The sequence below is a fragment of the Zootoca vivipara genome, chromosome 6 (assembly GCF_963506605.1).
Source record: "Zootoca vivipara chromosome 6, rZooViv1.1, whole genome shotgun sequence".
NCBI lineage: Eukaryota > Metazoa > Chordata > Lepidosauria > Squamata > Lacertidae > Zootoca > Zootoca vivipara.
In genome coordinates, this window is record NC_083281.1 from 62,002,611 (window position 1) to 62,017,193 (window position 14,583).

General features: G+C 42.6%; 1 protein-coding gene across 4 annotated transcripts in view; it reads right to left on the reverse strand.

The window, feature by feature from the left end:
• Positions 1-8,311: 8,311 nt before the first annotated feature.
• The window catches only part of USP10 (ubiquitin specific peptidase 10), a 42,650-nt gene continuing 36,378 nt past the window's right edge, over positions 8,312-14,583 (reverse strand). Inside the window, exons 12-13 of one of the 4 annotated variants that reach the window (XM_035118146.2) lie at positions 14,421-14,486; positions 8,312-13,511 (exon numbers count right to left, since the gene is read on the reverse strand). In XM_035118146.2, the coding sequence (XP_034974037.1) occupies positions 13,324-13,511; positions 14,421-14,486 (254 nt within the window). In that variant the 3' untranslated portion in view covers positions 8,312-13,323. The remainder of the gene's footprint in view (positions 13,512-14,420; positions 14,487-14,583) is intronic. The other 3 variants (XM_035118143.2, XM_035118144.2, XM_035118145.2) reach the window with 3 other exon arrangements.

The window sequence follows — 14,583 nt, forward strand, 5'->3', positions numbered from 1 at the left end:
ATTGGAGAGATAAGGGAGCGAGGGAGGGACCTTAGACCAGGAGCGAGCGAGCGAGCGAGCTTCGGGCTTGTGGTGTTTACTTTGCGCGTGTTTTACTAGAATCCCCAGATCCATCCATCACGCTCGGAGTCCAGGAAATTGTTTTAAGCAACAAAACTGGATGTGGGAACTCAAGAGTCACAGTTCTGATTCTCCAGCATTTTTATTTTTATTTTAATTACTTCTTGCTAGTCCAAACTGTCTTCATTCCAGCAGGGCAATTTTATAGGGCGGGGAGAAATTGGGGGACACAAATCCTTGCTGAAAAGTATCCCGAGATCTGCCAGTAGATCCCCGATCTGCCTGCCCCTGCCTTCACTTTCAGAGGAAGGCACGGACTGGCCTCTTTGGCCGGAGTGGCTGCAGAATTGGCCGCGCGCCTCCTTACAAATGCTCGTGGCGTTTCTGCAGGCGCTGCGCTTCCCTCCGGCTCTGAGATGCTGCTATGGCTGCCCTCTGCTCCGAAACGCGGTTTGTCCACTGCCCAGGCAGGCTGGCTGGCGGCGCTACTGTGAATCTCCGAAGCTGCGAGAGGTTGACGGGGTGAAGGAGCATAGGAACCTGAGAAGCTGCCTTATACCAAATCAGACCATTGGTCCAGCTAGCTCAGATATTAAATGCACTGGCTGGCAGCAGCTCTCTTTCGGAGGAGACTTTCCCTGCATGGAGATGCTGCGGGGGATTGAACCTGGCCTGGGACCTTCTGCATGCGGTGGAGATGCTCACCACTGAGCTGTGGCCGATCCTATACCTCTTGCCTTTGCAACCTCACTGGTGTAGTTAGCTGAGATGTAATCAGCTATTCCATCTGCAGTCAAGGTCACTCCCAAACAATCTGTTTATTGAGCATTTGCTCTGATTGACTTAGGACATTTCCAGTCTGTCACTGTTTTTTAAGATGTGATGCAATCACATGCCAGCAAATTCAGCTTATGCAGTTACAGTTGATTGGGAGGTCTTGCACAGTAAATCGCAGGAAGGGAAGTGATGGGGAAATGCTGCAAAGCATGAATACAAAAACACAAGAAGAGCCTGCTGGATCGGGCCACCTCTGGGAAGCCCACATCAGGATCTGGCCACAATAGCGCTCTGCCCATCTGTGATTCCCAGCAACTGGTATTCAGAAGGATGCTGTCTCTGACAATGGAGACAGAACATAGCCATCATGACGGTGCTGTGGTCTAAACCACTGAACCTCTTGGGCTTGCCAATCAGAAGGTCGGCGGTTCGAATCCCCGCGGCGGGGTGAGCTCCCGTTGCTCGGTCCCAGCTCCTGCCAGCTAGCAGTTCAAAAACATGTCAAAGAAGGTAAATGGCATTTCCATGCGCTGGTCTGGTTTCAGTGTTCCATTGCGACAGAAGCAGCTTAGTCATGCTGGCCACATGACCCGGAAAAACTGTCTGTGGACAAACGTTGGCTCCCTCGGCCTGTAAAGCGAGATAAGTGCCGCAACCCCAGAGTTGTCTGCGTCTGGACCTAACTGTCAGGGGTCCTTCACCTTTACCTTTGTTGCTTTGAAGCACTACTGTCTAACTTTCTCACAAAGAAATCAAAGTAACTGCTCATTAAATAGCCAAAAGACAATACAGAATTTCACAAGGTACTGTGGAATGCCTTCCCTATTGCCGATTCTGAAACACCATCCATCTGTTGTTTCAAGTGTCTTATAAAGACATTTATTTTTCCACAGGATTTCCCTGTCGTGAATGAGACTAGTTGCAATTATTACTGAAATTCTGTTTCCGCCTGTTTTAAAATACTATTTTAAATGTTTTGCATCTCTCCTTTTACAACGCTTGATTGCTTTTTAGATGTATGTTTGTATTCTTCTCAGAGACTTTAAAATAGCAAGCAGTTTAGAAATGCGAAGGAAGGAAGGGAGGTTAATTCCATGCTCTTGTGCAACTCCCACCCATTTTTTGGTGTGATCAGGAAAGTGCGGGATAATAATTGCTTGACACCGCATATCAGCTTCCTACAAACAAATCAGAATATGAATGCTCATTAAATAGCAAGTGTAGCTTAAACGTCCTGCAAACTTTGTGCAAACAGATCAGGATGTTTGCTCAATAAATAATGTGGAAGTGATTTGAGTCCTATTTGGTGGTTGTTGTTGTTTTGCATCAGCCTCTGAATCTCTTGTCCATTTCTTTCAGAGTATCTGGGCATGCTGCAGAATGCAGTGCCAGTGAGACCACAACCCACATTCTTTTCTCCCTCCCAGATTGACTCATTTGAGATAAACAGGGCAAGCCACTGCGTAGGTTGCCACAAACCTTCCAGAAACATGTAAATGTCATAAACCATGAAAGAAGCATATGATGCAAAAAGTAATCAGAAAATGCCTGAGCTCAAGAAATTGGCATGTTCACAGACCATGTTTCCAAAGAGGTGGCTTCCGGTACCATGAAGAACATTAGGGGGAGCTCTGATGCTATACTCAAGAGCTGTCCCACTTGAGGAAAAACAATATTTATTATTACTTTATCGAAAAGGATTGATTGTTGCACCATCATTCATATTCCAAGACAGTATGTCTAGAAAAAGATTGTGAGACTACACATTGATTTATTTATTTATTTATTTATTTATTTATTTATTTATTTATTTATTGTGGCTTGGCTAGTCCAAAGTACTTTTATTAGGACCAAACAAAAGGTCAAGAAATAGTGAGCAAGCTTTCTGAAGTATGAGGTATCTGAAGAAGTGTGCATGCACACGAAAGCTCATACCTATGACAAACTTAGTTGGTCTCTAAGGTGCTACTGGAAGGATTTTTTATTTTTTATTTTGACTGCGTCAGACCAACACGGCTACCTACCTGTAACTTATATTTTAGGGTTGTACACCACTCTGATATTTTATGTTATAGTGGTACGGAAACACTTTAATAAACAAGCAAATCAGTGCCCATCTGTATTCTAAGTAGGACAAACAGGACATTTGCTACAGGGGGAAAAAAATCAATAGACACGAATCTGCCATCAGAAATGGCAATACACAAAAACCTATGGGAGATCATTGCATCCTCCCAGGACAATCTATTGGACATTAAAGTGGTCATGCTGGAACAAAGGGACTTCACAGGAAGACTGAAACATAAAATGAGTGCATTACAATTCACCAACATGTGTCTATCACTTCTGGATTGAACTGGGACAATGGATTTTCATCACAAAGCAGGAGTTAATTGACTCACCAATGCCAGGATGTCTGTACTGCAAATGGTCACAGGGTTAATAGTGTAATTATCACTGTTTGCACTTGTTCCTTAGACCTCACAGTTTTCAGTTCAGCTATGTGGGTCTGTTCTTGCAGCTGAAGATTATATCATGCATTCTATGGAGTCTACAGAAGTTTATGCTAAGCTTTAAGGTTCTTACTTCATTGTTTTCACCACAATAAACTCACCTGGATGCCCCTCCGGAAACAGATATATTTGGTGAGCGTTTTGCTCTGTGCATAAGGCCTTGCTTCAGATACTTTTCATGGGATAAATAGGGAAGGTGAGCAGCAGCGCACATGGGCTAAACTGATTGCCAAAGGCGCCATATCCACCACCGAAGGGGAAGGGCTCAGAAGGTCCCAGTTTCAATCAATGCATCTCCAGGTAGGGTTGCAAAGAGATACCTGACTGAATTCCTGGAGAGCCACTGCCAGTCAGTGCAGACAATACTGGCCTAGATGGGCCTGACTTGGTATAAGGCAGCTGCCTATGTTCCTAAGTTCCACTGCTGAGCTGTAATAATGTCAGCGGATCAGTGTGGAAAAATTGTGGAGAAGAGAGGTTAAAAGCTCCCAACCCAAAGATCCCCTCCCCCACTGATCACCCACCCTTATATGTTTGGCAAGTGGTTGGAGATGACAGATCAGTAGCGGGAAAGAAATACTGTAACTTTGCTGTGCAGTGAGTAAAGGAACCCCCTTTTTCAATGTGCAATGTGGAAATTAAGCAAGTTCCAAGATTGAAGGTCAGGTCTCCTGAATGTGAGCCACTGAACCACTACAGAGTTCTGTTGATTCCAAAAAACCATTCAATGGATTTCTTTACCAAAAAAAGCTGAGTCAGAAGATGGTTGCCCAAAAAGAGAACTAAGGTGTTTTTTTGTTTTTTTGTTTTTTAAAGGAAAAATAAATCAGTTACTGGCAGACACATAATTAATACGCCATAAATTTTGCTCCCTAATCCACTTTTTGGACAGAGCTCTAAAGCCACACAAAGCTTTGATGCGAGACTTTAGCAAAAGGGACAAGGGGGGATTTTGGATTAGGAGAGTGTGTACACATCAAGGGAGGCTCCCCCAAAAGAACCATCTAATAGAACTTTTTAAAACCCAGGAAAGCACACTTTTCAATAAGAAGGAAATAGGCACGGGGGGGGGGAGTATTTTCAAGAGCATCATGTATAATCCAGAGCCACGCGTGCTGTTGCATCGAGTGACACCCAATGAAGTTGAATGTTGGAAGATTCAGAATGGATAAAAGAAAAGATTTCTTCGCACAGTGCATAGTTAATCTATGGAACTCACTGCCACTGGAGACAGTGGTGGCCACCAACTTGCATGGCTTTCAAGGAGGATAAAACTATCAATGGCTATTGAATACTAGGTGCTAGGAGTCATAGGTGGGTAGAGAGGTGTTGCACTTAGCTCCTGCTTTTTGAACTTCCCACAGGATGCTGGACTAGCCTGGCAGGCATTTCTTAAGCTCTAATGTAAAACATGGCTGCTGAGATGCTGACAGAAATCCAGAGCAGCAAGTGCATTGGGTAGGATTTCAGACCTAGGTCACTTTCTCACAGCCTCACCCAGAAAACCACCAGGATCACAGGGTCTCCTAACAACTTTTGGCACCCTTTACAAAATTATGGCTCCCATAATTCTTTGGGAGAAACCAGGGCTGTTTGAAGTGGCATCATACTGCTTTAAAAATGTGGGGTAACTGTGGGCCTAGTGGTTTCATAGACAGGGCTAAGTACTCAGCTCAATCACTGCGATTTTCCCAAAGAGCTCTGCTCATTGTGTACCATTGTGTACCCAACTGGCCTCAGCTAGAAGCCAGACATTTAGTGTTGCAGCTCCCATGCTGTGGAATGCTCTCCCAGCAGAGATCTGGCAAGCAGCCTCACTTTAAACTTTCAGGAGTCGCCTGCAGACTTTTTTTTTATAGCCTTTGCAGCTATAAAAGCGTTCTGATTAGTCTGTTACTTTAATGATGCCTTTGTTCTGTGTTAAAGGCTTTTATATATACCAATTGTCGTGTACTGTCCTGATATTTTCTGAGAGGGTGGTCTATAAATACTTCTATAAAGTGTTTATTAACTAAAACAAGTGCTGAAATTCTTTCAAAATGATGAATGTGATCTGGGTAGTCTTTCCTGCAGAAGATAAACAGGAGTTGATGCTCTAGTGACATCAAACCTGGACTACTGCAATGCATCTTATACGGGGCTGCCCTTGAAAAGTCAAGACACTTCACATGGTCCAAAATGCCACCATCAGACTATGACAAGGGTGGGGGCTGATTCTTCCTTTATCCAGAACTCTACATAGGAGTATATGGGTTGTATGGGGTATTAGGGGACAGGTACCACCTCTGGTGGGGGACAGGTTGTACTCCTTTTGGGGTAGTTTGTCCACCTTTGGTCCCCACCCTACACTCAACTCTCACCTGTGGCTCCTTGAAGCTGTCAGCATGTGACAGCAGCCACATCCCAGGAAACGGCTTTGACTGGCTAAACTAGGTGAAGGTAGCCAATGAATCTCAAACCCTCAGTGAGTGAGGGATTTCCCCTGCATCCAAAGACAGGCTCCATCAGACTGGGCAGATGAGACCAATAGTAGGCCAACGGTCAAGAAGGCAGTTTCTGCACATGCCGTAGAGGGAAATGAGGTGCAGGCACCTTCATTCATTGTTGGGGTGGCATGTCAGCACCATTTTGTGGTCCTTCTTCTCTGGTCTTTTAAAGGCAGCAGCCATGTGGTTAAACCACACCCCCATCACCACCATTTTGTGCTATGCCACACACAGACAGAAGCCATTTTATGGTGATCCCTGTACTGTGCCCTGTCTCAGAAATAAGGCCCACCTGGAATCTCACCACGGGGGCGGGGAGCATTCTCATTTGGGGTCTCCATATTACAAAGCCCAGACTTTAATAGTGAGTCAAACCAGTTATTCTTGGCCCGAAATCCTGACAGGAACACTGGGAGCTGCCATATACCGAGTCAGGCCATTGGGTTCATCTAGCTCAGTATGGCCTTCACTGACTGGCTTGTGTTATACAGGGGTCTCCCTGCCAGCCTTTCCTAAAGATGCCAGGGATTTGAACCTAGGAGCTTCCTTCTGCATGCAAAGCAGATGCTCTACCGCTGAGCTACAGCCTTTCCCTGATACTGAATAACTGTAATACAATACTCTCCCCAACTTTTGCACAGGCAGTCAGTTACAGAGTTCTTTTAAGACAACACACAGTTTGTTCCAAAGCAAAGAATGTGGTGCCATGAAGCCCACACTAAAATCAAAATTGTGGTTAGGTGATAACGATGTTGTGCGTTGCTCAATGGAGCTGGTTAGTTCCTGTAAGTGCCTGAATGTTGCTACTTGGCAACCGGGGCATATTGCATGATCCTTGATGAAAAACCCAATTAAGCCACTCAGTCCTGACAGGATTTCAACACTTGTTTTTCTGTAGGGTTACATGGCAGAAGCATTCTGTTAAGAAAAAGAAGGTTCTTAGTGCCAGCATTGTATCTTGTTGCAGTTCTCAGTTAATGTGGCCCATTCAAAAGTGATAGAACCCAAATCCAATTAGTTAACAAACGTCAATACACAAAACCATGCTCTCAAGTTTTCACTTTAGACAGGATGTTTCATTTGTAAACCACGCAATTCCTTCCCTCTTTCACAATTTCCTTCCAATCTAATGCATCATAAAGGAGCCCACTTCAGATAATGTCTCCTTTACAGCCTGCACTAGAGATTCCTCGTAAAAGTAAACATAGCAATTAAAATCCAAGAGGATCGTTAAAAACATACATGCAATTAGAAGGGCATGTATTGCAGGAGAAGAGAACCATACTTGTCATTTCTTAGCAAAGGTGTACAACTTTCTCATAAAGGTGAAGTAAACAGAACAAGATAATTGTTGGGCAATATTTCAGAAGGAGCTGTCCTTTGGAAATGACCATAAAACACAACAAGTAATAGACACAAGTCCAAATAAATGGTCAAGGTTTCTTGAGCTAGGGTCTGACCTGACAGGAAATATATACAGATGATGGCAGGAAATATATAGGGTTCCCAACAGGAAATATATAGGGGTTATGGTGGAGAATGAAACTGTTGACTCAGTGTGCAGCAGCAAACTCAATTCCATGCTAGGGATCATTAGGGAAAGGGTCCTGAAATAAAAATACCAATAAATGGTTTCCCCCAAATCTATGGTGATGTCATTCTTGGAATACTGCGTTAATAATTCTAGTCATCACATCTCACAAAGGATATGGCAGATCTGGAAAGGGATGAAAACAGCATCTAAAATAATCCAGAGACTGGGGCAACTCTATGAGGAAGGATTGCATAATTTGGGATTATTTAGTTTGTGAAAATGAAACAAGAGAACATGAAAACTTTTGCAAAATAATGCATGGCACAGATATATTTTTCTCCCTCTCTTGTAATACTGTAATTTGGGGGCTTCCGTGGATGTGATTGGTTTGAAATTCAAGACAAATGGATTTCTTCATACGGCCCATAGTTGACATATGGAATTCACAAGAAGTGGCGACAATCGCTAGCATATACTTGCGTATCTGAAGAAGTGTGCCTGCACACGAAAGCTCATACCAAAATAAAAACTTAGTTGGTCTTTAAGGTGCTACTGAAGGAATTTTTTTATTTTGCTTCGACTCAGACCAACACGGCTACCTACCTGTAACTAGCATATACTGTATTACTTTAAAGAGTGGTTGGGCAAATCCATGGAAGATAAGACTACTGGGCATGGTACCGTACCTTTAGGATACCTCTATGATCATAGGAAGTGTATATCCAAGTTCATATGTAGGCAAACTAAGGCCCGGGGGCTGGATCCGGCCCAATTGCCATCTAAACCCGGCCTGCGGATGGTCCGGGAATCAGCATGTTTTTACATGAGTAGAATGTGTGCTTTTATTTAAAATGCATCTCTGGGTTATTTGTGGGGCATAGGAATTCGTTCATCCCCCCCCCCAAGTATAGTCCAGCCCCCCAAAAGGTCTGAGGGACTGTGGACCAGCCCCCCTGATGAAAAAGTTTGATGACCCCTGTCCAAGTTCAGTTCCCAGGAACAAGAGAAGCCAAGTGCTATTGCCCTGATGTCTTTCCAGAGGTACCTGGCCATTAACTGAAACAGGATGCTAGGCAGGCCTTCAGACTGATCAAGCAGGTCTTCCTAGGTGTGCCTGTAGGTATACCAAAGCTGTAAATACTCTTGGTGGTGGGCTCTGAAGGCTGCCTTAACCAAATCTTCCTAACATATGAAGAAAAGTTCGTGCTTTTGGAGCATCAAGATCAAGCTTCCTCAACCTCGGCCCTCCAGATGTTTTTGGCCCACAACTCCCATGATCCCTATTTAGCAGGACCAGTGGTCAGGGATGATGGGAATTGTAGTCATGTTCACATCTATAAAGCCACAAGGCTTGCTCTTCTATGTAAAGGTGCATTGATGCCAAATGAGACCATTGGCCCATCTAGCAAAGTGCTGCCTCCTCTGACAGCAACTTTCCAAGTCCTTCTGTGTTGAGAAAGTACAACAGGGGCAAGTACACCAGAGCACAGCCTATCTTGCAGGTTCTTAACAGTTACATGCTCTACCCATCTTTTTTGGATAAAATTAAGGTTGGTTTTGACAGTCATTAGTGGCTTGAGACCAGGCTACTTCAATGACAACTTGTTTCCACTGAAGCTATCTAGGTGTCAATATCTGCTTCTTCTCTGGGTCCCGCCAATCTTGGAGAGGAAGTGAGTGATGAAGATGAGGCTTTTTCAGCAGTGGTAGCTGAAATCTTTAACTCTTTCCGAACTTTTTTTCTTTTTCATACCAAGAAAACCCTCATTTGCCCAGGACTTTGTGAAATATTTAATACTAGCATTTTATTCTTATTTATGACACTTCTATCCCATCTTTCCTCCAAGGAGTTCAAGCAGGCATACATGGTTCAAGTTCTCATTTTTATTTGCACAACCTTGTGCGATAGGTTAGGCTGAGGGTGACTAGCTCAAGATTACCCAGTGAGCTTGATGGCTGAGTGAGGATTTGAACCCTGATCCCAGCACTCTAACCACTATACTCTGGTTCTTATTTTTTGTGCTAGTATTTTAAAAATCTAGTGCTCTGCTGCAATACTGGTTTTTTCTGCATTGGAAGGGATTGAGACTAAATGAACTTTTAGGTCCTTCCCAGATGTATGTATGACTCTAGGCAAAGCCCTATTTAATTATGGATTTTATGGCCCATGGCTTAAAAAAATTGCAATAGTATTTTTCGTAAGTGATTCCGAGCACTGAATAGCCTGATTGCATTAGCTGCTGTCTGCCCTTAAACAAAGGCATTCTCTGTAGCCACAGTCTACATTTGAAATCCTCTTTCCTCTAGCAAAATCTGACCTAAAGATGAGAGACTTTCAGCAGTTGTGCAACACATTTCATCTCGGAGCAAGGCTAAATGGGGTAGCTTTCAAATATTTTGATGTCCTGTTTCTACTATTTTAAGGACAGCAGTAGCTAAAATTCAAACAAGAGGTAAAGTGCTGAATTTGATCCCAGTGAGAGGTAAAACTCAAGATAATGATCTAGGATTAGGACCACAACTGAGTAACACAGAAAGCCAACCCAAAAAGGAGGCTTGCATTCAATGTTAGTCCTACTCAGAAGAGATTCTTTGAACTAATGGACACAACTAACACAAGTTCATTAATTTAAATGGTATTTACTCCAAATAGGACTTGGACACAAGAGTTTTCCATGCAGGAAGCCAGTTCATTCTACATTTTGATCCAATTAAGATACGGACAAAATAAGGGCTTACAACATGAGAGTAAACATAGGCAATATAGGATGGATCAAGGACAAAGAAATGTACAAGGGTCGCTGCTTTATGCTATTGGTCTATCTAGCTCAGCGTGGTCACCATTGACCGGCAACAGCTTCTCCGGTGTATCAGGCAAGTGTCTTTCCCAGGGATAGTCAACCTTTTAATACTGCCCACTAATGTATCTTTCTTGATGGTAAAATTTCATTACCACCCACCAGTGCTCGATGGAAGGACTCAGCTTGTGCCATAGAACCCCCTACCGCCCACCTAGAATCCTGAAACACCCACTAGTGGGCAATAGGGACCAGGTTGACAACCCCTGGTCTTTCCCAACCCTACCTTGGACTCAGCTACATTTGTAAAGACAAAGGGCTTTATATCCGTTATAGCACTATGACACCACATGGCGCTGTGGAGTCCCATTTTTTTGCCAATGGACTTTAAAGTTTACAACGCGTTTAACTGAATCGCTGGAGATGCCAGAACTAAACCTACGACCTTCTGCATACAAGGCAGATAAGACGTGCTACCTTTTCAAAACAGGCTGACTGTGCCAAGTTCTTAGAGAGAGATTATTATCTCGGAGCAGCAAAGGATGCCGGAGGTGTTCTGATGTAACAGATCTCCAAGCTGCTAGTCTGCTATTTTTGTTCCTGAAATGTACAGAATCATAAAAGCCATGGTTTGTTCATTTAACAAAATGTATATACTGCTTAATCAATTCTAACCTCTACATGGTTTACATAAGCTATTTTTAAAATAAAAAATTTTAAAATTTGAAATTGCAACTACCGTGTTTCTCCGAAAATAAGACACCGTCTTATATTTTTCCTCAAAAAACCACACTATGGCTTATTTTCAGCTGTGGCCGGCATTGCTGCTGCGCCTATCACTATGTCTTATTTTTTGGGTATGGCTTATAGTCCTTGAATGCTTAAAAATCCTGCTATGGCTTATTTTATGACTACGTCTTAAAATAGGGGAAACAGGGTAGCACAGAAGGCATTTTTTAAAATAAACTTATGCATTTTGTTGCACACTATCTTGAGTGAAAATGGAGTAACTGAATAGAGAGAGGTATTAGGGCACAAAAGTATGAGAAATGTAGTAACAGAGGGCCACAGGAGTATGTCCCATGAAGCAATACAAGGGGAGTCCCCTGCCTTTGCAACACCTTCAAGATAATTTAAAACAGACACTGTCCTCCACCCAGGTCTTCAAGTTTACGTTTTCCTCTAGGTGGTAGATAGGGAAAATAAATATTCCAAGAAAGAATTTAACACCGGAACAGCTACTTAAGCTCACAGATTTCTTAACTCCCTTCTGGCAAAAGGTTTTGAAATATAAAATCAATGAAGAGGCGAGTTAACACAGCTTGGGAGTGCAGGACTCTTGACGTGGCCCTGGCGCCCTCCCCATAAATCATACTGTGCTTGCTAATTATTGTGGGCCAGAATTATCCTAAGTACAAGTTGAGTAATGTGTCATATGGAAGGGGGGGGGCTGGATGATAGTGACGTGTGTAAGGAACAATAGAGATGACAGGCTGGCATTGTGGGACAAATGACTCTCCCCACCGCTAAACACTCCCAAGAACCAACAGCCACTGCAACGAAAGCAGATGCCATTTGCTCTGAAGTCAGAATAGATTCAAGTTGTCAACTTTTGATGGTCTGTGTTGGGAGAGGAGGAAATAAAAAACTTTTTAAAATGGCAGAACTTCATAAATGGCCTTCAATGTTACTGGCTTACAGAACTTATACCTACTGAAGCCATTTGTGTGGCACATGGACAGCCTGAAAGAACAAATGGTTAACTTTGGTACCGGTAGTTTACAAAAGCTTTTTGTGTTGTTGCCTTACAGAGATTCAAATTCAAAAGGCAATCAAGGTGAAACGTCCTTTGCAAGCTTGGATTGTGAGACTTTAGACAAGTTGACTGAGCCCTGCTGGATCAGACCAAAGGTTGATCTAGTCTAGCATCCTATCCAGATGTTTCACAGGTGCCCCAAAGCCAACCCTCCCCAAACTGCCCCCCCCCAGGCATACTGCTTTTGAACATCCATTTAGTTTACTGGGTCTAATAGCCATTGACAGAACTACACCAAATGGATTTGTCTAATCTCACTTGATTGGAGGTGAAAGTGAAGCTGGTCAGGAAGTACAAAACTGGTATTTCTCAGTTTTGTCTTTGGCACCCTACCAGGAGACTTGGCTTCGCAGCTTTTCCTGTTCTTTTGAATGTCTGTGTTGCTTTCAGCTGAGCCCCGTGGTCAAAGAACACTCTCAGAGCTTTATATCAACTTTGTGACTTTTTTTTATTGATGGGCGACAACTTTATACTCCTAGATATCACTAGACTGTGTACACTTAGGAACTCAACATTATAGGAGAGCGGACAGCAAAATTAAACAAAGCAGACTGAAAAAAAATATCAACTTTCATTATTTTGCCCATTTTTTGTTTTAAAATCCCATGTACACAGAAGCATAAATGCAGTTTTGAAATCTCTTAATAGCAATAAAGTTACAATCACCCATCTATATAGACTAACATTTTAACTCAAAAGTATTTTGATCTGCAATGTGTACTTAAGCAGTTTCTCATCGCACAATTATTAAAATGTGTATTTTTCCCTATCAGGAACCGGCAACTCTGTATATTATACTTTTTTGTAGAGTATTTTCTTTTTAAGGAGGACCATTTTTTCCTTGATAGACACTGGCTCATTTTTACCATTTATCAAAAAAACTAGTGGGGGAGGATTAGAGAGGAATTTTTTTTAGTTTTTTTATTTAAGTAAAGATAAAACATTTTCACAGAAATCTACAAGTTCTGTTGCTGGTGCAGGGCTGCTTCTACTATGCAATTAGAAAGTGGGAATCAGTTGCAAATCCCGTTTTAATAATCTCTTAGGATTCAGCATTAGCGCAAAAAAAGAAGAAGAAATACTTTGTGTGTGATTCGTGAGACTGAGTCTTTCAAACCCTAATGACTTCATTCAGCAAAGTCAATAAGCCAACACCAACTAGGTTGTTCACAAACCTCAAAAAGATAGTCTTCTCTTTCACTCTATCCCATAGTTGCAAGGGGAAGGAAGAGAGAGGGGAAAGAATTCATTGAGGGGAGGAAGAGAAATAAGGGTTAGAGAGAGTTGGCGTTCTAGAAAGCAGGTAATCTGGCAAACACAGCAGAAAAACGGGGAGTTTTCAAAGCAGGTCAACTCGGCGGTAGTACAGGAGGTAGGCTGTGCGCTCAGCAGCCGGCTTCACCACCTGGTACTGATTAATCACTTTGACAGCCTGGTCATCTATGCGCAACCAGCCATTGAGACCAATCTGGAAGACGTCTGTAGTGTAATGTCCACCAGTTGCACTGTTTCCGTGATGGTAGACAACTGTCAAAAAACCAAAACCAAACAACTAATAAGACAACAGGGAAGGAAACAACATTAACAAGTTTCAATGGATGCTGGCTTCTCCAAATGTTTGTCAACTTATGTGGAGGGATGGAGTTCCACAATAATCAGTTTGCTTTATTAGCCAGATAATTACATCTTGCCATACAAAGACCAGAACCCTTGGGCATGAGAAAGGGACTTAAGGAAGAAGCAAGGAGTGCCCTCAATTGGGCTGGCACAAAACATCAGAAATAGTGGGAGATACTGATATTTTTAAAATGCTCTTCAAACCTCAACTCAAGTGTAAGAAAACTCCATCTCTCTCCCAAACTTACTTGCCAGAGGGCTTGAGAAAACAGGGGAGTCACCTGAAATTCATTCCGTAATTTTGGAGAATATTAAAAATGGGGGAGAGATAAAACTCTGACTTTTTAGACTGCTTGGGAGAAAGTGGTTTGTTTGCTGAACTTCTGCAATCACTAAAATTGTGCAGCAAAACAGCAAACAACTAAATGCAAGCTTTTTACAAGCAGCAGGTTATTCCCTCCCTAATTTCAATACTTTGCAAGCGACTATCTCTCAATCCACAGTCGCAACCACAGTCAGTACTGACTCAAGTACTAAATTCCACAAGGTTGACTGCACATTTGGCTGCCATCAACTGACAGGTCTGAGTAATGTGAAGCAACTCTGAATAACTTCCTTGATTTGAATAATATGGAGTGGTTGCAGAATATCATCTTTGTTGAACTGGCATTCTTGGATTAAGACACACAACGGGGAACTTTTAAAAAAAGAATTAATTTTAGCAGTGCATATGCTTGATCCGAGAGGACTGCCAATATTTTAAAACAGCAAGAGCCCTTGTGACAAAATTAATTACACTTGAGATAAATGAGCACATACCTGCAAAGAGCCGGTAGGTTCTTTGGCCTTTAAATATCTTACTTTTGACCCCCGGAGACAGCAGCTCTGAAAAAGCAAACAGAATTTTAAGTGAATTATTGTCTTTAGTATTAGAAGATTACTTCCGCCTCTCTTCTACCCACATTTAACGAACCAAAGAGCA